Consider the following 25,505-nt stretch of genomic DNA (forward strand, 5'->3'; position numbering starts at 1 on the left):
GGGTTCTGAAAAATTATCTCGTACTCCGCTATTGAGAGTGCGATCTGCAGGCAGGAGCGTGGCATCACCGGGGAGCTCATTAGGAAGGCTGGGTCTCTGGCCCATGCCAATCTCGCTGACTCAAAATTTGCGTTGCAAAGCTCCAAGGGAAAAGGGCTTGTTTACAGTCCCACATTGAGTCCTCGCATAACCAGGGCCCTAACCCAGCTGTCCTGATTCCTGGTTTTGCCACTGTTCTTGCCTTCCTCCACCCAGAGATCTTCAGGGTCCTTGTGCCTGGAAGGGGGCCCTGTGCTTCATGCCGAGGGAGGATGGGCATGGCGGGGACTTCTCCCAAATCTATGCTTCTTGAGTTCAGTTTTGACTGGGCTCCTCCCTGATAACCTATAACTGCTTCACCCTTTGCAGCTCCCAGAAGAAAATCCCCACTCCCAGCCCAGGCAGACCGGTCCTGCTGTGTTTAATTGCCCATCTCTGTGCCTCTTAGCCCATCTGGGGCTGGGCAGTATCTGAGTGAGTGAGTGTCCGGGTGAGGGTGGGGCTGCTTGGGAAGGAACTCTTGTGGGTGACAAGTGGCAGGATGGGGCCTGTGGACACTCCCTTTCCTCCCCTTTCCTTGGACCCCCTGGGCCAGGCAGTTTCGGATTGGCTGCAGATCCCCGTCTCCGTAAGGTCGCGTCTGGCGAGGTGCAGGTGGTGAGACGCACCGCACCGGGCTGTCCAGAGGCTGCGCGCAAGGCCGGGTGCGAGGTCCCGCGTGCGCCCGCGCCCACTTCCTCTGCCGAGGAGCCTCGCGCAGTCTCCGGGGCCTCCCACTTCCCCTGACGCCCCTCCGGCGTCGTCGTGCGGGTACCTTCCCAGAAGCGGCCTCTCCTTTCCCTTTCCTCGCAGAGCCGCTCTTCCTGCGCCCTCCGAGCCCCACCCTCCTTGCTCCGTCCGGAGCCCTTCCTCCGTGCTGGCTATTCTCGGTTGCGCCAGCCTCTCCTATTGTCCATTCCCAGGAAAGGGCTGTCTGACTGGTCGTCGGTCGCTGGTCCAGAGGTGGGGGACCCAGAAGAGAGCGCCGCCGGAAGCCCCCGCCGGGGCAGGAGCCCACAGCCCGCAGCCCCAGCATCATTTTTAGAAATCTCGCTTTCTAAGTTAGTCAGCAGTGCAACCCGACGCCCACAGGGAGGGGTATGACTTCCCGACTCCCTCTTCTAATTTCGGCAGCCCCCAGCGGCGTCGGTGGTGGGGGGCGGGGGGGAAATGTCGGGGGCACCACAGGTGCCACCCAGAGCCCCCCAACAGCCACCTACCCAGGCCAAGGGCCCCATGCCCGGCTGCTGGGCACCCCAACAACCCTGCTGGAGCAGCTCTCGGTCCCACTAGTGACCCCCGCTGCCTGCCTTTGGCTAAGGGGAGGAGGGTAGGCTCCCGCGAGCACCCCTTGGGAGCAGATAGTGGGCCCTGAAGAGCCACAGCCCACTGGCCACATCACAAGAAGCCCGAGTTACCCGAATTCCGGGTGGTAAGATCAAACCTTTCTGCAGACAGAGCTTCAAGGACTTTCCCTCTGCCTGCTACTGCCTGGGTCTTGTCGTCATTTGTTCTCTCTCTTACCCGCCCCCCGTTTTGTTTTTGTTCTTCCTAAAAGCATACAGCTCAAACTGAACCAAAGTATTTTTATTCCTTGGATAGAGAAACAGATGTTCAGGTCAAACCCAGATCCATTCTCATGCAGCAGCTGTAGGGCCCAGGCATCCCACGCCTTTGAGAGTTGGAAGATGTCAGATGACAGGACCCCAGACCACAGTCTCAGTTTCACCAGCAGAGGAATGGAAAGTCCAACAGAGAGGCAAAGAGGCTCTTCCGAGGTCAAGAAACAAGTGTTGGAAATCCCTGGGGAGGCCAGACGTCGTGGCTCACACCTGTAATCCCAGTGCTTTGGGAGGCTAAGGTGGGAGGATTGCTTGAGGCTGGGAGTTTGAGGTTGCGGTGCGCTACGATAGTGCCACTGCACTCCAACCTGGGTGATAGAGTAAGACCCCGTCTCTTTGAGAAAAAAAAAGGAAAGAAAGAAAAGAAAAGAAAAGGAAATTCCTGGGGAATGACTTTGGGATGGATTACAGAGGGACAGTGTGGTAGATGGAGACCTGAATTCACTCAGATGTGGGGTCCAGGACGGGCTGTGTCCTCCCAGCTGTGTAAACTCCTGCCAGTCGCATACCAGTTGGCACAGGATAGGACTCCTGCCTGCCCTACACAGATGGGGCTGGGGGAGATGCCGTGATCTCTGTGGGCATGTTTCCTGGGGTTGAAAGGCAACCTGTGCTGTAGGTATCTCTCTGTAAGGGGGTGCAGTGCCAGGGCCTGGGGACCCACCTCCTAGAGAAAGTGGCCTGGGTTCTGCCACCGGGAGAGGCAGTGGGTGAAATACAGACACATCTGGCTATGTGACCTCGAACAAGATTTTTCACCTTCCAGATCCTCGGTGTCCTCAGTTAGTCGTTGTACAAGTATGACATTGTAAGATCTTGGTGCTCAGTGGCTGGCACATAGGAAGGGTTCAGTCATTGGTTGCTTGGCATTATTTTCAGAAGTGAGGTTGCTCTGTGATGTTCTTGGGGTGACCTGCACAATCTCTGTGCACACAGTGGTGGCCATTGCTTGGCAAGGATTATGGCATTAAAACATTATTGGCTGCGTCACTCTCAGGGCTGCTGTCCATTCTGAGGCAGGGCACGGCGGCAGTCAGGGCTTGGGAAGTTGTGGGTGCCTCCTGGCGGGACAGTCTTAGGTACAGATGTAGCTGCTAGAGTAGAGGTCTCGAACCTTAAGGTCCATGCCCTCCAGAGAGACTTCAGAAATCTGCCCTCTCCCAAAATGATATGCAAAATGTGGTGTCTATGGGGACAGGGACCATGGTTTTCATCAGACTCTCAAATGGGGCAACGAAAAGAATTAGGAACCTTTGGTCTGGGCATCAGCAAGTCAGGCATTAAGAGCCACTGTTGGAGGGCATGGCAGATGGCGTGGACCTCAGCCCTAATCCTGGGTGTGACCTGCTGACTTCACACCGTGCTTAACTAGCCAGTACCGGCCAGTCAGAGCCATCAGTTCCTCCCCTGGGCACCCACTCTGCATAAGCCCAACAGAGAGTCAGCCATGCCTCAGGTCTGGCTGGGCCACCAGGTTCAGGGTGTGGGAAGGAGACTCAGGCCCCAGCAGGCAGGATGGAGACCAGTGAGGAAGACTCTTTGGGGACTGGCTCAGGATTGGGGACCCTGAGGCGGGGTGGTGATAGGTGAGGGGTGCAAGTCATAAGGGCCTGGGAAGATAGGGGCAGAGGAAATGAGGCAGGGTCCACTGTGCCAGCTTTGGGGGCTCCTTTTTGTCCACTGGAAAGTGGCCCATGGGAGGGATGGGCCACCAGATCCAATGCCCTGCCTCAGTGGGCTTGGTCAAAACAGAAAATTCTCTCTGAATAAGGCCTCAGACTGTGGGTCATGCAGGTACAAGTGGGGGTGTTCTCACCCTCTCTCTCTTTTGCTCAGTTTCTTTCTTCCTTTGGTCCTTATTTTATTTTCCCTGTCTTGTTTATGTTTTTCTCATAAGCCACTCAAATCATTTTGGGAAATAGAGTATAAACAGAAAGAAAGAAAAGCTCTTCATACATAGAAAAGCTTTCTGGAGAAAGTAGGCTTTCAATTGTGGGATGTTTTGTTTGTTTTCCTAAAAGGTATTATTTTTTGATGAGAAGTAGATTATGTTCATTTAAAAAAATTATTTTGTCACCCAAAATGGAGTGCAGTAGCACAGTCACAGCTGACTACAGCCTTTACCTTCTGGGCTCAAGTGATTCTCCCACCCCAGCTTCTTGAGTAGCTAGTACCATGCCCAGATAAGTGTGTGTGTGTGTGTGTGTGTGTGTGTGTGTGTTTTGTAGAAGGGGTCTTTCTGTGTTGCCCAGGCTGGTCTAAAACTCCTGGGCTCAAGCAGTCCTCCCGCCTCAGCCTCCCAAAGTGCTGGGATTGCAGACATGAGCCACTGCACTCAGCCCATTAACTTAAATGTGGATGTTTTGTAGAAATTAAAAAAAAGTAAAAGAATTGCCTGTAATTGCATTATACAAACAACCACAGTTAGTATTTCAGTGTGTTTTCTTCTAGCTGTTTCTTACATGTATAGATTAATACACCTTTTTTTGTATTTATACTATAAATGGTATCCAGTTTTCTGAATTAACATATATTACATATAACATGGACAGTTTTCTTTCATACTAAAGACTCTTTATAAGCTTTTAAAATGTCTCAGTCTCACATAGTTAGACATTTAGAACCTCCTCTGATGTTTTTTATTTTATGTTTATTTTTAAATTTTAAAAAATTGAGATAGAGTCTTGCTCTGTTGCTCAGGCTGGACTGCAGTGGTGCAATCTTGGCTCATTGCAACCTCTGCCTCCCGGGTTCAAGCAATCCTCTTGCCTCAGCCTCCAGAGTAGCTGGGACTACAGGCATGCCCCATCACAGCTGGCTAATTTTTGTAGTTTTAGTAGAGACGGGGTTTCAACTTTTGGCCAGGTTGGTCTCGAACTCCTGACCTCAAGTGATCCACCTGCCTCAGCCTCCCAAAGTGCTGGGATTATAGGCGTGAGCCACTGCACCCGGCCCCTCCCCCGATTTTACATTATTGTAAATAAAGCATTGACACGTATTTTTGTCCATAGTGTTCTTTGCAAAGTTAAGACTATTCCCTTGAGCAAGATTCAGTACTGAGCTTGGCTCCAGCTCAGAGCAGGCTGGGCCAGCAGCAGTGTGAGTGTGAGTGTGCACTTGCGAATGTGGCAGGGCTCCATTTCTCATTAGCCCTGCAAGAGAGGGCAACTGAGGCAGGCCCACAGGCAGCCAAGTGACTCATTATCTCAGCCTGCGGGTCTTGCTGAAGGAACAGGCGAGAAAAGGCTTCCCAGTGACTCATCTGTTGGGCCTGAAATCCCTCTGAACCTTCAGGCTGGCCAGAGCAAAGCCCCTCAGGCCCGGTGACCAAATATTCCCATGTGTCAGGGCCGCCCTTGGGCCCTTGAAGATGAACGCGCCTGATGAAGTGTTTTATGTCCTGCAAGGCGGGCCTGCCGGGCACGTACAGCCCTCCGCTCAGATGTGCTTTCCGATCTGCACATCGGTCCAGCTTGGCTGAGCTCAGTTCCAAGACAGGCTGGGCTGGTTTTCTCCTCCTTAAGACTCATCAGTGAGGTCAGCCAGCGGATAAGCTAAAGTTAACTTAGCTATTATTGCTTTTTTGTTAATGAGGGGAGGGCCAGCTATGAAGACGCCAAACCATTCAGAAAAGTTGTACAGCGCTTAGGATTGAATATGCCAGAACAAATTCTGTATTCAGGCAAAATAAAGCAATTGACAATGATTTAAGTCCTGACTGAACTCTCAAGGGTCTCTTGTGCTTCCCTGAGGTTTCGTTTTATTGTTTTTTTAAAAAATGTTTTTCTTATGAAGTTGTGAATCTTGGAAGCTGTGTGAAGCGCGGGCGACCTCACTGGACTCATCGGAGTGGCAGGAGCCTTCTTTTGTGGATGGAAGCTTGGGCTGTAATTAAGCTCCAAGTGGGTGGAGGATGAGGCTTGGGGAAATTCTGTCCCTGAAACCCTAGGGTTGGCTGTGGAGTGAGAGCTGAATACCCATCCTACGGCACCACAGGGGTTGAGGGAAAAGGAGTAGGGATTGGCTTCTTTTGGACAACAATTAATAGGAACAAACCAACTCCTTCTCAGAGATGAGATTCAGAAGCAGAGGCTGAATATCCTGGGTGTTCCTGAAACCAAGAACACTTGACTTGTGTCTTAAAATTCCACAGCTCACTAGCGTGTTCACAGATGCTGTTCAAAGTGACCTCCTTTGACAAAGAAGCAATGTGCCTGCAGGGTTGAAACCACTTGAAAAAACTTTGTTAAAGTCGATGTACAAAAATGTTTAAAATGCTTTGAATGCTTTGAGGAAATAAGATCTGAGATGTTCCTGCTATAAAGTAGTCTGTGAACAAGTCGAATTGAAAGTGTGGAAGCGAGATGTGCCCATAGGCTGAGAGATCTAAGAGAAAGGTTCTTTTCAGTGTGACCCATATTTGCAACCTAGCTACTGTGCACCAGTGCAGTGCTTAGCTCTGGGGGATAGAGACCTGCAGACCTGGATTTCGTGCCTCAAGGAATCTAGTTGGGGAAGGTCTTACTGTGGCCAGACCTAGCGCCAAGAGCAGTGAGGAGGGAGGAATAGATTCTGATTAGGGAGTCCTTATAAAGCCCAAAGGAGCACCATTTGAGCTGAGCTTGAAGAGTTGGCCCAATATGATGCTTAGAGATGTGGGAGAAGAGTCTGGAAGGCCAGGAGACTGCTTAACGAAGGCACGGGGGTGGGGGTGATGGCCTTCCTCAGGGTGTGACTGCTGGGGAGGAGAAAAAGCAAGGGATGAGTAGGGAGTGGTGACTGTTGCCAGGTTGTGGAGGCTTTGATAGGAGTTTGGACTTGATTCTGTAACTATTAGGGATTCGTTGAAGGTTTTTGAGTAGGGAAGTAACTTGCAAATATCGATTGATTTTTTAAATGGAAAACAAACACATAAATACATGCTCATTGAGAGATATTTCAGCTATATTAAAGTCTGTGAAGCAAAAGATGAAAATGCTCCCCTTCCCAGAACTAACCACTGCTTCTTTTCATGTTATTTCATCCACCTGTGTCTATGGGATCAGCACACAAAAGTCAACCTTAGAAGTGGGAAGGAAGATGGTTCTGCAGAGCCCTCTGTCACTGTGTGTCACACACATGCCCCTACCTTTCCAACATTTAAAGTAATATATGAAGTAGTACTGTCATCTGGGGAAATGCCTCCTGTGTCTTCTCATTGGGCTCATGTTGCTCTCCATTGCATTATTTCAGAACATGGTTTCATCGGATATTCACCTGAACTGCTACAGAACAACACGCTGCCTGATTACAGCCCCGGGGAATCTTTTTTCACTGTGTTTGGGGTTTTCTTCCCAGCGGCTACAGGTATTGTAATCTGGGTTCCTTTTTACTCTCAAATTTGGGATATAAGTTCTTGGTTCCAAAATTCAGCATCATCATTGGCCTACATGTGCTCTTGGTATGTATATCCAACTTTAGATATGGGCTTAGCTTTGACTAAAATTTTGTTATTTTGTTTATTTTTGTATGTATTTTGTAGAGACAGGGTCTCACTATGTTGCCCAGGCTGGTCTTGAACCCCTGGCCTCAAACATAAAAATCTATTATTTTAACAGAGTTTGCCGAAGGCCCTCAATATGATTTAATCCTCCTCACTCCTTACACATTGCACCTCTTGTTCATAGAAAGGACACATATCTCATAGGGCTGAATGGGACAGATTCCTCAGCAGGACAAGCTGCTCTTTTCACAGGGGAATAAGTGCATGCCTGGAATGGAAGGGAATGGAATGGAAGGGAATGGAATGGAAGGGAATGGAATGGAAGGGAATGCCTTCCCTTCCCCCTGCCCATACCAGCACATCTTCTCCCAGAGGGCAGAGAAACACTATTGTCTTTTCTTGCTGTATCAGGTGTGAGCCAAAACAATATTCCAGGGGTGAGGAATGAATCTCCTTACCCTCCCTTCCCCAAGTTCCTGCTCTACAGTGACTGTAGAGGAGTCTCCCACAGCCAAGGTACCTGTAGGACCCCTGCCCCATGCTTGGGTCCCTGGCCTGGAAGGCAATAAGCTAACATGTTGACCAGATGCTCCATAAAAAGTAACATTTGCTAGTGACTGGGTTTGTCCCAAGGGAACAGACTCTTAATGAAGAGAGAAAAGCATTTCACTCTTGATCAAGAGAGTGTTGATAGCCTGGAGTGTATTTGCCTCGTCTCCTTGTCTCTCTCGCCTTTCCCTCTGCCCTCCTACATGTGGCCATTTCCTAACTTGTTGTCCCCACCCCAAATGGGATAGGGACAGAAAAAGAAGGAGAAGCTACTAGAATGTCTAAGATTGAGAAGATTGTCCATACAAGTGTTAGCAAAGATGTGGAGACACCAGAACCCTCATGCGCTGCTGAAGGGAATGTAAAATGGTGCAATGACTTTGGAAAAAAGTTTGACAGTTTCTTAAAAATTACATCCAGCCATTCCATGCCTAGTTATCCACTGCAGAGGATCAAAGGCCTGTGTTCATCTGAAGATTTGTACATGAACTTTCAAAGCAGCTTAAATTTTAATAGCCCCCAAACTAGAAATAGCTTGAATGTTCATCAACAGATGAGTGCATAAACAAACTATGGTGTAGCCACACAATGGGAAAACACTCAACAATCAAAATAAATAACTGGCTGGGCGTGGTGCCTCATACCTATAATCCCAGCACTTTGGGAGGCTGAGGAAGGCAGATCACCTGAGGTCAGGAGTTCAAGACCAGCCTGGACAACATGGTGAAACCCCGTCTCTACTGAAAATACAAAAGAAAATTAGCCTGGCATGGTGGTGACAGGCATCTGTAGTCCCAGCTACTTAGGAGACTGAGGCAGGAGAACCACTTGAACATGGAAGGCAGAGGTTGCAGTGAGCTGATATCGTGCCACTGCACTCCAGCCTGGGTGACAGAGCGAGACTCTGTCTCTAAAAAAAGAAAAAGAAATAACTATCGATACACACAATAATATAGGTGAATCTCAAAATAATTATGCTGAGTAAAAGAAGTCAGGTCAAAAAAAGAGCAAATAAATACGATTGTATACATCTCCATTTATATGCAGTTCTAGAAAATGCAAGCTATAGTGACAGATGCCGGGGAATGGGAGTGAGAGGAGCAGGAAGAAGGGATTACCAAAGCGCAGAGGGAAACTTTGGGGGGATGAAAAATATATTCCTGGTCTGGCATGGCGGCTCATGCCTATAATCCCAGCACTTTGGGAGGCCAAGGCAGGAGGGTCTCTCACGCTCAGGACTTTGAGACCAGCCTGGGCAACATAGTGAGACCCTGTGGTCTCTACAAAACATGATTAAAAAGTTAGCTTGGGCCGGGCTCAGTGACTCATGCCTACACTCTCAGAACTTTGGGAGGCCGAGGTAGGTGGATCATCTGAGTTCAGGAGTTCGAGACCAGCCTGGCCAACGTGGTGAAACCCCATCTCTACTAAAAATACAAAAACTACCTGGGTGTGGTGGCATGCACCTGTAGTCCCAGCAACTTGGGAGGCTGAGGCAGGAGAAGCACCTGTAGTTCCAGCTACTTGGGGGTTGGTGGTGGGTGGCAGGAGGACTGCTTGATCCTGGGAAGTCAGGCTGCGGTGAGCCTTGGTCACGCCATGGTACTCCAGCCTGAGTGACAGAGTGAGACCCTGTATCAAAAAAAAAATTGTGTGTGTGTGTGTGTGTATTACTGATTATAGTGATGATTTTACGGGTATATTCATATAGCAAAGCTTTTCAAGTTGTTACACTTTAAACATGTACATCTTATAGTATGTTAGTTATACCTCAATAAAGCTGTTAAAATGAAAAGGACAATAACTTTAATCATCTTTAATTGATTTTCCTCAATCCCATTTCTCCTTATAGCAATAGCCTTTCCCTCTCCTCTTCATAGCCAAACATAACATGTCTCCCCATCTCCATTCTTTTTATCCCCTGCTCAACTCTCCCACTCTCTCCTTTGGGAATTGCAAGCCTGTCTCTACAACGACATGGCTTTGTCACCAGTGACTTCCTTGTTACTAAATGCAGCACGCATTTTTAGTTTCTCACTTTATTTGACCTCTCAGCAACAATGCACTTCCCTTTGCATTTCTCTTGCCTTCCATGGTGCAGCCTTCTCAGCTGCCTCCTACTCTCTGACTTGCCTTCATAGGTGCATCCCCTCTGCCTGACCATCCAATGTTGGGGATCTTCAGGCTATTCTTAGGCCCTCGCATCTCTTTCTCAACTATTTTCCTTGGAGTCTCATCCATGCTCATTGTTGAATAACCACCCTCAAAACTGATGACTCTAAAATGCACAATTCCAGCCCAGACTTCTCCTCCAATCTTCACATAATGCATTCAGTTGCCCATGTGACATCTTCTCTTGAGTATCTTGGACCGAACAAGTTTGACCAAACCCATCTCACCTACCCCTCAACTCGTCCTCCTCCTGTACTCCTGATGTCAGTAAATGGTACCTCCACCCAGCCAATTGCTTATGCCAGTGATCAGACCACCCTGTTTCTTTCCAGTGCCCTCTAAGTCTTGTCAATTTTACCTCCTAAGAGTCGCTAGATTCTCTCTACTTCTCCTTATCTCTACCATCTGACAACTGTGGTCCCAGCTTCATCTATCGCTTGTATCACTGCGTCAGCCTCCTGCCTGACTTTTCTTAAGGCTCAGCCATGGAAATGAGCCTGGAACTAGGACTTGAAAGTGGCAGGTCGAATCCTGATCCACAAATCCAGATTTGCCAGAAATAGTGCGTTTTCATTTTTATAAAACAGGAAGAGTCAGTCTCTGACTCTAAGCCTTCATTCTGCCGGGATGGCTTAAAATTAACATCAGTAATTCAGCATGCCTCCACCTGCTCCTGCCATGCTCTGCACCAGTTCCAGGGGCTTAGGGTTTTATACAGTACCCAGACATGTTTGGGGGGCTCTGCAACTCCTTATCTGTAAACAGAACCAGGCCTTCCCATCGTCCTGTCCATAGGGCCTTTCAGGTTTGTGCTGCCTCTGAGCCACGTTCAGGGACCAGAAATCTGAGATTGGGAACCCTATGCTTAGGGTCTGTGTACTCCCCAAGTACATAGACTGGGGGTCTTACCAGCTCCTCACCAGTACTGCCAGGGAGTGGGGGGGTCCCAGGTCCTCATTTCCCCAGAACCTGTGAACAGCCTCTCTCTCCCCCTGCCCCAAACTCCAGAACCAGTTTTCTGTCAAATATGGGGGACACTCCTGTCCAGGGCCAGCGTTCTGGGTGTGTGACCTATGCGTTCACACTGTCCCTACCCTGAGAAGGGCCTCATGCTTGTTTTAAGGCTTTGCTGTTTCTAAAATTCTTGGACCGGGCACAGTGGCTCACGCCTCGTAATACCAGCACTTTGGGATGATGAGGTAGGCAGATCACTTGAGCCTGGGAGTTCGAGACCAGCCTGGCCAACATGGTGAAACTCCATCTCTGCTAAAAGTACAAAAATTAGCTGGGTGTCGTGGGACATGCCTGTAATCCCAGCTACTCAGTAAGCTGAGGCAGAAACTTGCTTGAACCTGGGAGGCAGAGGTTGCAGTGCGCCGAAATCGTGCCACTGCACTCCAGCCTGGGTGACAGAGTAAGACTCTGTCTCAAAAAAAAAAAAAAAAAACTTAATAATTTTTGTTTCTGCATTTTTGCATTTTTATGTGGCCGCACAAACTATGTGATAGTTTTTCTCCTTGTCCCCCCATGTTTTCCCCAGCCATTCTGCTGTTTCTTTTCTGTTTCCCTCCAAAATCTTCTAAGGACCTAGGCTTTTGAGAAACAGAAGCCAAAACAGTGCACAGGCAAATTCTGCTTCCTCTCTGCCTTCTGTCTCCCACAAGGCAAGAGAATATAGGTCAGCTTCCTCTTGAATGGACAGAAAAGGAAAGGGGAAAAACAGGGAATTAAAACAAAATTAACATCTGTAGATGTTTCCCAGTCTCTCTTCCTCTCTCCTTCCACACACAAATTGAAAACCATCTGAGTGTTCCCCGGGGCCTGGCAGTGTCCCCACTGAGTGAAGACCCCTGGGCCGAGATGCCAGGTTAGCATTTACCCTAGAGGCAGGGGCAGAAGGCCTCTTTGCCTGGTCACACTGCTCAGGGAATGTCCCGGGCGTACTCCGGTGCACCAGGGGGTTGTCTTGGCAATGTGGCCCTGATGCGCCCCTCCACCCTGCTCCCACGGCTGGCTTTCCTAAGAGAGAGGATGCCTGGTGTGAGTGGGGGTTGAAGCGATTCTCGTGCTTCAGCTTCGTAAGTAGCTGGGATTACAAAAGCATGCCACTATGCCCAGCTAATTTTTGTATTTTTAGTAGAGATGAAGTTGAGATCAGCTAGGTTGGCCAGGCTGATCTCGAACTGCTGACCTCAAGTGATCCACCCGCTTCGGCCTCCCACCTCCCAAAGTGCTGGGATTAGAGGCATGAGCCACCATGCCTGGCCTATATTCCCTTTTGATAATGATACTAAAAGCCTCACAGACACGGGACATTCTGGCTCAGAGATGGAGTGTCGTTGTCCTTCCACTGAGAAAGCTATAGCTACCTAAGACGATGAGTCAAGATTTGTTTTCTGTGGTTTAACTTATGAGTATTATTTTGTAAGATTTCAAATGTAAAATGATAATAGTGCATAGATTGTAACTACACAGGCCTCTCTGCCCCACCCCTTTTAGGGGACATGCTTTCCTGTCCCTCCCACTCTCCTTTGGCCCAACCAAGGAGAAGAATCATTGATCCAATCCTTTATTTTACCAGATGGGGGAGGAGGGGTGCAGAGGAGCTTGTGAAGGACCTGACAGAGGTTACGCAGCTGATTAGTGGCCGGAGTTGGGCCGTCACCCTGCTGTGGAGAGCTGCCCTCCGTGTCTCTGTCTCTGTTTTTCAGGGCCCCAAATGTAAACACGATAGGCAGGACGAGTGGTTTGTATGACTTGCTGTCTCCTGGCAGATGTTCAGTTAAGCTATGAAAAGCATGGATGATTGGCAGTTTCCATGGTGATAGATTTGCTAAGGATTAGCTCCAAGTGAGTCATGGCTGGGGCTCCCTCCAACGCCATCCTCTTCTGGAACAAGAGAACCTCCAGGCTGTGGCAAGGGGAGAGTTTTAAAGAACAAACCTTTCTGTCCCCCAGCCCCCCATCCTCCCGTCAGAGATATGATAGTTAAGGACGTTTTATCCCAAGGGCAGGCGACCTCCTGGGAGAGCGGCTGGAGATTTGGTCTGGGGGCTCCTCTGGATTTAGGAAGCTGTCCCCCTGCCCTCTCACTGCACTCTTCTCCATTACACCCTGTGCTGGTGGCTGCAGGGGTGGAGTGGGGGGCTTGGAGTGGACACTGTACTTGCTTTGCTTCTCAACATGTGTTCCTTCTCCAAGCTTCACTACCAAACTTTCCCCGAGAAACAGACATCCCCTCTCTAGGATTTCACACACACCACGCGGATGCAGCCACTCCAGGGATCCAGGAACACCATTCACGGAGGAACTAGGAAATGGAAATTCACTGAGAAGAACGTCAGTCATGTGAAGTCCTGTAACCCTTGTTCCCAGATTCCAAACTCTTACTGGAAGGGATAAGAGCCTCTTTGGCCACAGTCAACACATGGGCCTGTGGTTGACCGCACCCAGCACGAAAAAATGTGGTAGGAAACCTACAGCCTTTACTGAAACGTCCACAGTCACCTTCCTTTTCAAGAGCCCAGCTATTTCTGTGATGCCCTTTGACCTCCCTGGGCCTGACTCCTCTCTCCTGCTCATGTACACACTCTGAGAAGCTCTGGGAGTTTGCTGGGCCCTCCAATTGGCTGGTTGTCTCCAGGCCCCTCAGCCCGGCTGTTAGTGCTCACCCCTCCTCTGGTCTACTTCCCCCATTCTCCCCTCCCAGGAGTCCCCTGGGTCTCCTCACAAGTTATGTGTCTTATGAGTGAGAGGACAAGAACCTGCTTAAACATGGGGATCAGAATGGGGTCCCCATGTTTAAGGACTAGAGAGCCCCAAGTAGGGACAGTCTGAAGATGGGGGCTCACTCCACTCCCTTCATTCTGATGGACTTGTGAGCAGAAACAGGAGACAAGATGGAAGCTTTGGCTGGGCTCAGTGGCTCAAGCCTGTAGTCCCAGCTACTGGGGAGGCTGAGGCAGGAAAATTGCTTGAACCCGGGAGGCAGAGGTTGCAATGAGCTGAGATTGCATCACTGCACTCCAGCCTGGGTGACAGAGTGAGACCCTGTCTTTAAAAAAAAAATAAAAATAAAAATCTTAGGCCAGGTGTGGTGCTCACGCCTGTAACCCCAGCACTTTGGGAGGTCAAGGTGGGCAGATCACTAGGTCAAGAGATCGAGACCATCCTGGCCAACATGGTGAAACCCTGTCTTTACTAAAAATACAAAACTTAGCCAAGCGTGGCGCATGCCTGTAGTCCCAGCTACTCGGGAGGCTGAGGCAGGAGAATCACTTGAACCTGAGAGGTGGTTGCAGTGAGCCGAGATAGCACCACTGCACTCCAGTCTGGTGACAGAGTGAGACTCCATCTCAAAAAAAAAAGCTTTATAATTATTATACATGTCTATTTTTTGTGATTTTATTTATGGAATTAATTTATAATTGTTTTATCAAAATAATTATACATATCAACAGTTTGTATCAAAACAATTATAAATATCGACAATACTTATTATCATTACAGTAACCTATTATGTCAGGCACTAAGCACTTTGTGCATAGTTTTCCGTTTAAACTTCTCCACAGCCTGACTGGTTCCATCAGACACAGGGCTGCCATGAAGTAGATGAAGCCTGGGCTTCAAGGTCCCTCACTTGTGTGGGCTCCTTCCAAAGCCCTGTTCCTAATTTTATATTCATAATTTTGTACTTTCAAAAAAATTTCGGGCCCCACGGAACCTAGATCCTCCCACAGGTTCTATTATTTACCCATTTTACAGATGAGGAAGCAAAGACAGAGAGAGGTTATTTCCCCAACATCTCCCAGCCAGTAAGCAGTAAACCCCGTTACTTCCCACGTACTGAGAGAGGATGCTGAAAGACAGAACACACAATGTTGGTGCCGCCCCCCCATTCAGAAGCCAATAAATCTTGCCTGGGTCCTGGAGATGGCAAGTTGCATTATTTGACACTGTCTGTCCCAGCAGGATCTCTAAAACATTGAGAGGGAAGGAAACTCACAAGTTTTGCTCCAAGAACAGAGAAAGAGAGGTTTAGAGATTTTTGCAGGAACAGCTAAACAAACAAACCAATAAGCCAGGTATGGGAAAGGAATGGGGTTTGGCAATCAGAAGGAAGGTAAGGAGAGGCAGACCAGTCTTTAGGAATCTGAGGGATTTCTGAGTAAGGAGCAGAGCCCATCTCTCCTGGGTGAGCATTTATTTAGCACCTACAAGGTGCCAGCCACTATGCTAGGTGCTTGTGAATATCTGTTCCAACTTCACCACAGCCCTGCAAAGCAAATAGTATAATCCCCGTTTACAGGTGAGGAAAGCAGGGCTTGGAGCCACATTGCCTCCAGACAGTAATAGATCCCTTTTGTTTTTTCAGTTAAAAAAAAAAAAGGCAGCAGATGAGACTTGGGCACGTTAGTGCATGTGTAGTCTGCCTTCATAAGAAAGAAAAATAAAGTTACGAACTTAGAAAACAGGCAGCAGAGAAACAATTAGCTATAAATGAAAAGAAAAAGTTGAAGAGTTTCTCAGGACACAGATTTGGATTGAAAAGTCCCCAGGAGGAAGCTTGGAAGTTCCTTGAGAAAGAGTCAGTTGTCCTTTGTGAACTAACAGGAACCTGAAAAGCCTAGAAAAACTGTTGGGCTTTTCTTTTCCTACGAATCTTCATTTTCAGGAACAGAAAAGGGAATTGGAGTGGGAAGTGGGCTTGTGGTAATTGGTGATAAGTAAGGACTTTGGTCTATGTGTGCCATTGGGTGATTCAGGGGACAGGGAAGAAAAGAGATGAGCTGCCCGCTTGCAAATGTTGGTAAGTGCTCATTGACATTTACACTGGTTATTTTACCCAAGGATGTATATTTGAGAGCTGTAAGGGGTTGATTCATCTTCTGGCCATCTGTGTCTTCTGTGAGACCAGACAACGGAACTAGGCGCTGACCCCAAGCCCCCTGTTCACCATCCATCGAAACTGTAGGCGTAATGTCAATGTCTAGGTGGCTACGGATGCCACTCGAGGTGTAGCCTCATAAACCTAAGCTGGTCAAGTGATGGCTGACACCATCAGACTTGCATATTACAGCTGAGATCATAAAGCTGTGCCTGAAGGCCCCAGGACTGGTGTGGAAGACCAAGCCAGAAGGCTTTCCCCGTATTAAGGAAGCTGTTTATGTAAGTCTCATGGTAACAGTGTGCAGACCAGACAGATCATCGTTGTGATGCAGGGAGAAAAAACATTTTTGGGTAAAGCAATTAACTGCTTCCTGGAACTGGCGTTGAAAACTCAGAAATGCCATCAATCCAGCACGGTCTAGAGATGAGGAACTGGTGATGCAAGCGCCTGTGGGGAAATCAATACGCTGTGCCGATTGTAACTGATAAGCTCAGCCTTGTGGTGGGGATGTAACCCCACATTAATCATGCAATTACTGTTTCAGAAGGGGAAATCTACAAAGAGCAGGGGTGTTAGGAAGAAATGGAGAGGCTGTGTGATGTAGTGGAAAGAACACTGATTTGGAATCAGGAAACTTGAGGATTAGTGCTGGTTCTGTTAGCAATTAGCTTGGAACACTTGAATCAAATGGCTTCCCTTCTTTGGGCCTCCGTTGCTTCATCTGTGAAATAAAAGGTTGGAGTAGATGATCGCTAGGGTACCATCTAGCCTTAAGAATCATGATTCTAAATAGCCGTTTTATTTTTTATTTTTATTGTTTTTGAGACGGAGTCTTGCTCTGTCACCCAGGCTGGAGCGCAGTGGCGTGATCGCGGCTCACTGCAACCTACCCAGGTTCAAGTGATTCTCCTGCGTTAGCCTCCCAAGTAGCTGGGACTACAGGTGCATGCCACCGTGCCTGGCTAAGTTTTTGTATTTTTAGTAGATACGGGGTTTCACAATGTTGGTCACACTGGTCTCGAACTCCTGACATCAGGTGATCCACCCACCTTAGCCTCCCAAAGTGCTGGGATTACAGGCATGAGCCACTACATCCAGCCCTAAATAGCCAAATTTAAACAATTTTTGGAAGCCCACCAAGAAAAGTGTCAAGACCAAATAGTAATTATAAAATGGGCACTGAGTGTTTCCCAAACTGTGCTCTGTGGAACTTTAATAATGAACACAGTGTTTCATTTCTTTAAAAAAAAAAAAAAAGGTTTCAATGCCAAATAAGTTTTGTGAAACACTGTATGCTGTTCTTAGAGATAGACAGTGAATATTAGCATATCATAAGCACTACAGTAGCCCAGCACTGAAAACCTCTCTAATTAAGGTTTTCCCAACCTTGTTTTCAATTGTGGAACTTTTTAAAACATGTAATATTTGTAAAACACCTGGGCGCTAATGCTCTGGGAAATAGTATTTGTTCTATTACGCCAACCCTAAATGTAACTCTAACCTTAACGATAGTGTTTTAAAATTGCACTGGATGCAAAAGGAAAGCAAACTAGAGAATTTCTGTAACACTTAACACAGATGGGAAAAAAAATACTAAGTCAAAATACTTTTTCTAGCTCTAACTAGCGAATCAGACATTTATAATTCACCAAAGCTAGAGAACATTGCCCAAGAATTGTGTGGTAACACAGAGGTAGAATTTTGGAAATGACAGTCACAGTGTGTGAGCCCCTATAACGAATGTGCAGGCCGGGCACGGAGGCTCATGCCTGTAATCCCAACACTTTGGAGGCCAAGGCAGTCGGATCACCTGAGGTCAGGAGTTTGAGACCAGCCTGGCCAACATGGTGAACCCATCTCTACTAAAAATACAAAAATTAGCCAGACATGGTGGCAGGTGCCTGTAATCCCAACTACTTGGGAGGCTGAGGCAGGAGAATCACTTGAACCCAGGAGGCGGAGATTGCAGTAAGCCAAGATTGCGCCATTGCACTCCAACTTGGGTGACAGAGGGAGACTCCATCTCAAAAAAAATCCAAACAAACAAACAAAACACAAATGTACACTTTGCCATGGGAACCACCCACATTGCCCCAGCAGGAATCACCCATGAGACTTCTTGTCTGCAGTCCGAGTTGCCTGCATCTCCTTGTCTGTGACTCTTTGTGTCTGTGATATGATCTACTTTCTGGCTTCTCTGTTTTCTCTCAAAAGCCAGCTTTCTGGCCATATCTGGGCCTGGCTCATTCCCGTGTTACAGTCAGTCCTTTCTCCTCCCACTGACCAGCATCCTAATGTACTGCACATCAGGAAGCCTACACAGAACCTGGGGAAGGAGGATAGGGGGTTTGTTATGGAGACAGTATGTGTTTGGAAGCAGGAAGCAGTTAGGATCAATCAGTCACTTTCTTCCACAGAAGCATGTATCGCTGTAGTGTTCTCAGGGGTCTTCATGGGTTAACTTCTGTATAAATGATCTGAAGGAAGGTGTACAAAATGACCTGACAAACTGTAGGAGGTACAACAATGGCGAGGAATAAAGAGCACTATGTCATGATATGGTTAGGCTCTGTGTCCCCACCCAAATCTCACCTTGAATTGTAATAATTCCCACGTGTTGTGTGAGGGACCTGGTGTGAGGGAATTGAATCATGAGGGTGAGTCTTTCCCACGCTGTTCCCATGGCAGTGAATAAGTCTCACGAGATCTGATGGTTTTATAAATGGGAGTTCCCCTACACAAGCTCTCTCTTGCCTGCCGCCATTCAAGACGTGACTTTGCTCCTCCTTCACCTTCTGCCATGATTGTGATGCCTCCTCAGCCATGTGGAACTGTGAGTCAATTAAAGCTCTTTCCTTTATAAATTACCCAGTCTCAGGTATGTCTTTATTAGCAGGGAGAGAACAGAGGAATACAGCAGATCCTGGATATTCCTTTTTTTTTTTTTAATCCAAAAAAGACCTGTACATGATACAAAATAAAACAGCACAGGGGCTTGAAATACAAAGCAATAGTCTCCCACCCCACCTTTCGCTATCCCCAATACTCCTCCACAGGGACAACCACTTTAATCATTTTTAGTACTTTGAGAGCTGTGTATAACCAAGCAACGTAAGTATACCTATAATTTGGTTAATCAAAGTCAGACATCGTCTGTTGACTTTATGCTAGGAAATATGAGAGTTAGCTCCCTCATCCACTTTCCAATGTTTGATAGTTATATTTGTAGTTATACTTATTTTGATGATTACATTGATAATTTTAAATAATATACTTAAATCTCTGCTATTCTATCAGTTTTAGGTTACATCCCTTCAGTTCTTGCCGTTGGCGTGGGAAATTGAGATTCTGTGTTTTGTTTTAAGATTAATGTATTAGAATTATATTTATTTTATGTGTATTTTTATTTTTATAAGGAATGCTTTAGTTATTGTCCTAATTTTAAGGGAATCTACATAATCCTTTTGTACTTGAATTTTTAGAGCATTATCAGGAAAACTATAGATAGCAAGTTGATTATTAGCAGGCGAGTGGGCAAAATCCCATGGAAAATGTAGTTTAAAACTTTAACTGAACAAATAGTTTCTCTCATACACACACGCACACATACAAACACACACACACTTATTAAAAATATTTTTTGCCTTAAGGTTACAAGTCAACTATCTTTGGAACTATGAAAACAAACTGCTTCATATATTTGACATTTCTTTGCTCTGCGTAGCAAACACTGAGAAACTCAACTTTATGATAACAAGATACAAAATAATTAACTTAAAATTTATTGCAACTGCTATGTAAATATTTGCTAGGTTTTTCCATAGCTACCTACCACATTTAACAGGTAGCTCAAAAGGCATGGCTTAGATTACCTTTTAAATTTGCTTATTAAACTAATTGAAGCTTGTAACATTCAAGTCAGGCCTAGTGAATGAACATGAGACTTATATATTTTTGTTTTCTACATTACTATGATGAAAATATTAGTGCTTTTTCTCTTCCTTTTCCTTCTCTTTCCTCTTTTCACTTCCTAATATCAGTTAGCTATAACCTTCTTTTACATTGTCAAGATAGATAATATTCATATTCTGTTTCATAACTATAGTTGCATTAGTTCATTCTGGCACTGCTATAAAGAAATGCCTGAAACTGGATAATATATAAAGAGGAGGTTTAATTGGCTCATGGTTCTGCAGGCGGTACAGAAAGCATGGCAGCATCTGCTTCTACGGAGGACTCAGGGAGCTTTTACTCATGGCAGAAGGCGAAGGGGGAGCAGGTGTCTTCATATGGCAGGAGCAGGACCCAGAGAGAGGGCGAGGTGCCACACACTTTTAGACAACCAGATCTTGTGAGAACTCTACCACAAGAACAGCACAAAAGGGATGGTGCTAAAGGTGCTAAACCATTCATGAAGAATTCACCCTCAAGATCCCATCACCTCCCACCAGGCCCCACCTCCAGCATTGGGGATTACAATTGAACATGAGATTTGGGCGGGGACACAGATCTAAACCATATTAATAGTTACGTCCTCTGTGCTCTGCCTATAGGCCAATTTTAGAAGCTAAAGAACAATAAGCAAATACACGATTATGACTGTGCAGCTGTTGCTCCCTGAAGAGCAAAGTGTTGGGCTGGAATTTCATTTTCTTCACTGTGATTCTCATATAGCCCTTGTGTCATTTAGGAGAGAAAGTTCCCATACCATGGTCAAATGGGAGAATTTTTCTAACATTTTATTAGTTGTTTAAAATCATGTCACATTTTGGTTTGCTTCATATTTAGACCTTAACTTTAATTTTTAAATTAAATTTTTATTTTTTAATTTATTTTTTAACTTTTAATTAAAAATTTTAAAATTGACACATAATGGCACATATTTTTGGGATATGTAGTGATACATATAATATATAGTGATCAGATCAGAGTAATTAGCATATCATCTCAAACATTTACCATTTCTTTGTATAGGAGACATTCAATATCCCCCTTCTAGCTACCTGTAATCCTTAACTTCCTTGTTCACTTCTCCTGGAGTTTCAATAACTCTTTTAGCAGCCAAAATGATTTATTAATTGAAAATAAATAAGCATAGACATCGTTCTTTTCATGTAGATATATATGGTCACAACTACCTTGCCTCTTGCCTACACAAAGGTTTTGTCATTAACATTTCTTCTAAGAGCATTGAGTATTTTGCTAGCAAATTTTGCTTCCTTCTCAGAGTAAGTTCTCTGGCCCCACATCAGGACAGCACTCTGTAAAATGTGGACCTGAAGATAAAATCCTGGTATATCATATTCTAAAGATGATTCTGAGTGGTAAAAATCACTCCACCTCGAACACAGCCAAGAGTTCACCACCACAGATTTAATGGTATATCTTTTCCCCATCTTTCCCATCTTCTACTAACTGTAACCCTTCCACAACCCTTTTTGCTGAACACAGTAGACTGTATCTAACAATATAAATTTCTCCAACGCTCATAGGCTTACCTATACTGTGGTAACAGTTTGGACTCACAACTCTGAATCTCTGTAAAAAGAGTAAACTAAATGTATATCAAAATGAAAAATGCAAACTGAGATAACCTGTATTAACATGATTTAGTTCTTCCATGAAAACTTTACCCAGGAAAGATAAAGACTATAAACCACTAAATATTGTTTGCTTCAAGATATTAATGAAAATCAATTTATCTGATTCAGTAGTTTGATTTCTTGGACAAAGAGCTCACCTGTCAAATAATAGTTAATCAATTCTTCCCATAAGATACTCACCTTATTCTGTCCACCAATACTAAACTACCATATCACAAATTTTACCCAATCTCTATCCTCCTTCCATCATGAAATACCTTAGACCCCAACATCCTGTGAACATGCACTCTCCCTTGGGAGGTACAGCTGATACCCTGGCAAGGTGGTGGTCTACCTCACTGCAGTGAGTTCTAATAAATATATTTGGCTTTGCTGTATTAAATGACTGTTTTGTGATATTTGAGGTAGTTCAGCAAAAGAGAATGTCAACGGTGCCCTACACGTTCAGAGAAACTTCTCTAATAACAAACTATAGAAATGATCTCTGAAAGTTAGTCTTAATAACTCTTCTTTTTGTTTCCAAAATGTGCAGTCAGTATATCCTTAAAATCATTCAGTTTAATTTTATTGCCCATTGTGCTGGAAGCATTTCCTCTCCAGAGGAGCCTCCAGTTTTTGCTTTAATCCCTGGCAGTTTCTCTGCTGTGCAACCCTTATTCTGGAACTTAACGCCATTCCTCAGTTATCACCACTGATTTCTGAATCTCATGTTTTCCTTCTTCATGGTTTACATCCTCATTTTGCTGGAATACATACTTTAGTATCTTCCTTGGAAACAATGTGGGGGAAGTAAATTTTCTGAACTCTTATCTGAAGGAGCTCTGTCACCCAGGCTGGAGTGAGTGGCATGATCTCCGCTCACTGCAACTCCTACCTCCTGGGCTCAAGTGATCCTCCCACCACAGCCTCCCAAGTAGCTGGGATTACAGGCATGCACCACCACACCTGCCTAACTTTTGCATTTTTAGTAGAGACAGAGTTTCACTACGTTGGTCAGGCTGGTCTTGAACTCCTGACCTCATAAGATCTGCCTGCCTTGGCCTCCCAGAATGCTGGGATTACAGATGTGAGCCATTACACCCGGCCTCAAGTGATCCTTCTGCATTGACCTCCCAAAGCGCGGGGAGTACAGGCATGAACCACCATGCCTGGCCCTTAAATCTATTACATTTTTAATTTTAGTGATCATATTTTTAGTTTCCAAAAGTTCTTTCTTGTTCTTGGATTTTTTTTTTTTTTTTTCACAGCACCTTGTTTTATAGATAGAATATTCTTCTTGGATGTATCTGGAGCTACTAATCAGTGTTTTCTTCCAAATTCTCTCTGTATCCTGATTTGTATGTTTCTTCCAGCCTGGGTTGTTCTGTTTCTGTTTATGCATGTATTTGTTTATTTGTTGCTGGTTTTCCTCACACATTGGGCGACCTTGGTTGTGGGCGTGGATTTCCCCGGCTGCCATGCGTTTAGGTCTGTCTCCCTGCTGGGGCCGTACCTTGATGAGAAGTTTGTGAGTGCTGTTGATTCTTGAGCAGGGCTTCATTTGGGGTGCAAACGTCCAGCCCTGGTTTTCCTCGGTGTATTCAGATCTTGTAGAGAAGCATTCCGAGGCTTTCTTTCCTTCTCTTTTCCTCTGTGTTATGTTCTCCATTTTCTGTTCTATGTTCCAGACATTTATGTGAACCTTTCATCTACTTAGGGTCCCCTCCCAACTTCTCTTTACTTACAGGAATTTATCCACTTTCCCCTTTACTATGCTTTCTTTTTTTTTGAGATGGAGTCTTGCTCTGTCACCCAGACTAGAGTGCAGTGGCGCCATCTCGGCTCACTGCAAGCTCCGCCTCCCGGGTTCACACCATTCTCCTGCCTCAGCCTCCCTAGTAGGCAGAACTACAGGTGCCCATCACTATGCCCAGCTAATTTTTTTGTATTTTTGGTAGAGACGGGATTTCACCATGTTAGCCAGAATGGTCTCGATCTCCTGACCTCGTGATCCGCCCGTCTTGGCCGCCCAAAGTGCTGGGATTACAGGCGTGATTTACTATGCTTTTAATAGGATCTTGGAGAGGAGGGAATGAGAGGAAAGAAAATGTGCCTAACATGCCGTTAAAAAACAACAACAACAACAAAAAAAACCTTAGAAGTTAGTTTTCACATGTTTCAAAATGATCATTGTAGAAAAGTGAGAAAATATAAACAGTCAAATAAAAATGACCTGTTCTTTTATCACCCAGAAATTACATTGTTAATGTTTTAAAACATGTTCTAGTTCCTTTTTCTATATATTTTTATAACAATGGGATCATACCAGATGTGTTCTGTTTTCTAATATGCTTCTTAAAACTAAGCAAAAGCTTCTAAACATCTTTCCATGTCACAACATATCCCTTACAATATTCTGAGACCTAATATTTATTGAAAGCTATATCACTTATTTAGCCCATCCTCTATTTTTAGATGTTAGGTTGTTTCTAATTTCCACTATTCTAAACAAGCATTTATAAAAATGTTGGGCTAAATCTTCCCTCATAGCCTTGACTATCTACTTTGGGTAAAGTCCTCATAACGGAGTTGCTGGGTGACAGTATATGCACCCCCATCCACGGGCCAGCATTCAGGGTTCTCTCTGAAATACACTCCCCTACTTTCACTTTCTGGTTCCAAACTGTCACTTCACTGCCCTTCACTTGGATTCTGTGAAGCATTATGGCAGAGACATTGAGAGCATAATTTTCAGAGTCAGACAGACCAGGGTTGAATCTTAGCTTTGCCACTTATTAAATGTGTGACCTTAGACTGTTTTAATTAACCTCTTTGAGCACTTTTCTATAATATGAGGAAATAATTCTACTTTTCTGATGAGGTTGTTATGAGAATTAAACAGGATAAAAAAGTGCCTGTAAAGCACTTGACACAGGCCCAGGCAGGTTGAAAGTGTTCGCAAATCATGGTGTTGGATTCATTCCCGTCCCTAAGCCCGTTCGAATCCCTCTTTCAAGGCCACATTCAAGCTGCACCCCCTCTACGGGGCTTTCCTGACCAGGGCAGCCCATCACACTAAGTTGTTATGGCACTTGTGGGCTGGATCCTCATCCGATGTTCAGAACACCCTGTCTTGTTGTTTTCATGTATTTGTTTGTAAGGGAAGAGGCAACACCCCCACCTCACCATGCAGCACAGTGCTGTGGGTCCCTTATGGATTCATTCATTGTCATTAGTGTTCTTGCAGAAGAGAGGTGATGATGAAAAGGAGCTTGTGACTCCATGTCAGTGGCATCAGGATTGGTTTTTCTGGAGTTTATTTCAAACCCTTTGGTAGCTCAGGGGATTGGAGGATGGTACCTGACCCCAAGGACACAGGAAGCTCCCATGGAATCAGCGGGCAGCAGTGGCAGCGAAACCACTGAGCAGGAGGCTGCCAGACCTTTGTAACGCTGAGCCTCTCCAGGGCATTGTCCCAGCTCAGCACGCAGCGCAGGACCTCTGTGTGCCTTGCAAGCCGCCTTCCTCCCCCTGGTTGCTTTGCGCTGAGCGGTAGGATGCTTTTGGAGCCGGGAGGGCTTTCCTCCTGAGTCTCCTCCAACCCACAAAGGTCCCTTTCACGCCACAGGGATGCCTCCCTAGTTGCCAGGGGAGATGGAAAAGCAGCCTGTGCGCAGAGCTGCAGCTGGAGGGCTTGCTGTGGGACAGCTTCCAGGAGAGGGTCCGGGAGGAGAGGAAGGGGCAGCCCTGGGGAAGGTGATGCATGGAGAAGGCTGCTCACCCCATTCCCCATCTGGGTGTCTTTCAGGAGTCATGGCCGGTTTCAACATGGGGGGCGACCTCAGGGAGCCTGCCGCCAGCATCCCCCTGGGCTCCCTGGCAGCTGTTGGCATCTCGTAAGTTCCCCTCATGGCAATCAGTCCGAGCTGGAGAGTGGGAGAGAGAACCCCAGGCAGAAGAGGGATTGCCCCTTTTGTTCTGAGAGTGCCCCGACTGTGACCAATCTATTTCGTATTCCGATCCTTCTTTTAACACTCGGTGGGCTGGAAAATTCACGTCTGGTGGGTTCAGACACTGCCCTTTCATGCACCCTGCCTGGGAATGCTGCCGAGGAGGAGTGTCAGGACCCA

General features: G+C 46.1%; 1 protein-coding gene across 1 annotated transcript in view; it reads left to right on the forward strand.

Moving 5' to 3' along the window:
* Positions 1-25,505, forward strand: part of SLC12A8 (solute carrier family 12, member 8) — a 134,781-nt gene that overhangs the window by 69,675 nt on the left and 39,601 nt on the right. Inside the window, exons 6-7 of the mRNA XM_011971534.1 lie at positions 6,933-7,046; positions 25,184-25,271. Of these exons, the coding sequence (XP_011826924.1) occupies positions 6,933-7,046; positions 25,184-25,271 (202 nt within the window). The remainder of the gene's footprint in view (positions 1-6,932; positions 7,047-25,183; positions 25,272-25,505) is intronic.

This window comes from Mandrillus leucophaeus, unplaced genomic scaffold (assembly GCF_000951045.1).
Source record: "Mandrillus leucophaeus isolate KB7577 unplaced genomic scaffold, Mleu.le_1.0 Scaffold123, whole genome shotgun sequence".
NCBI classification, from domain to species: domain Eukaryota; kingdom Metazoa; phylum Chordata; class Mammalia; order Primates; family Cercopithecidae; genus Mandrillus; species Mandrillus leucophaeus.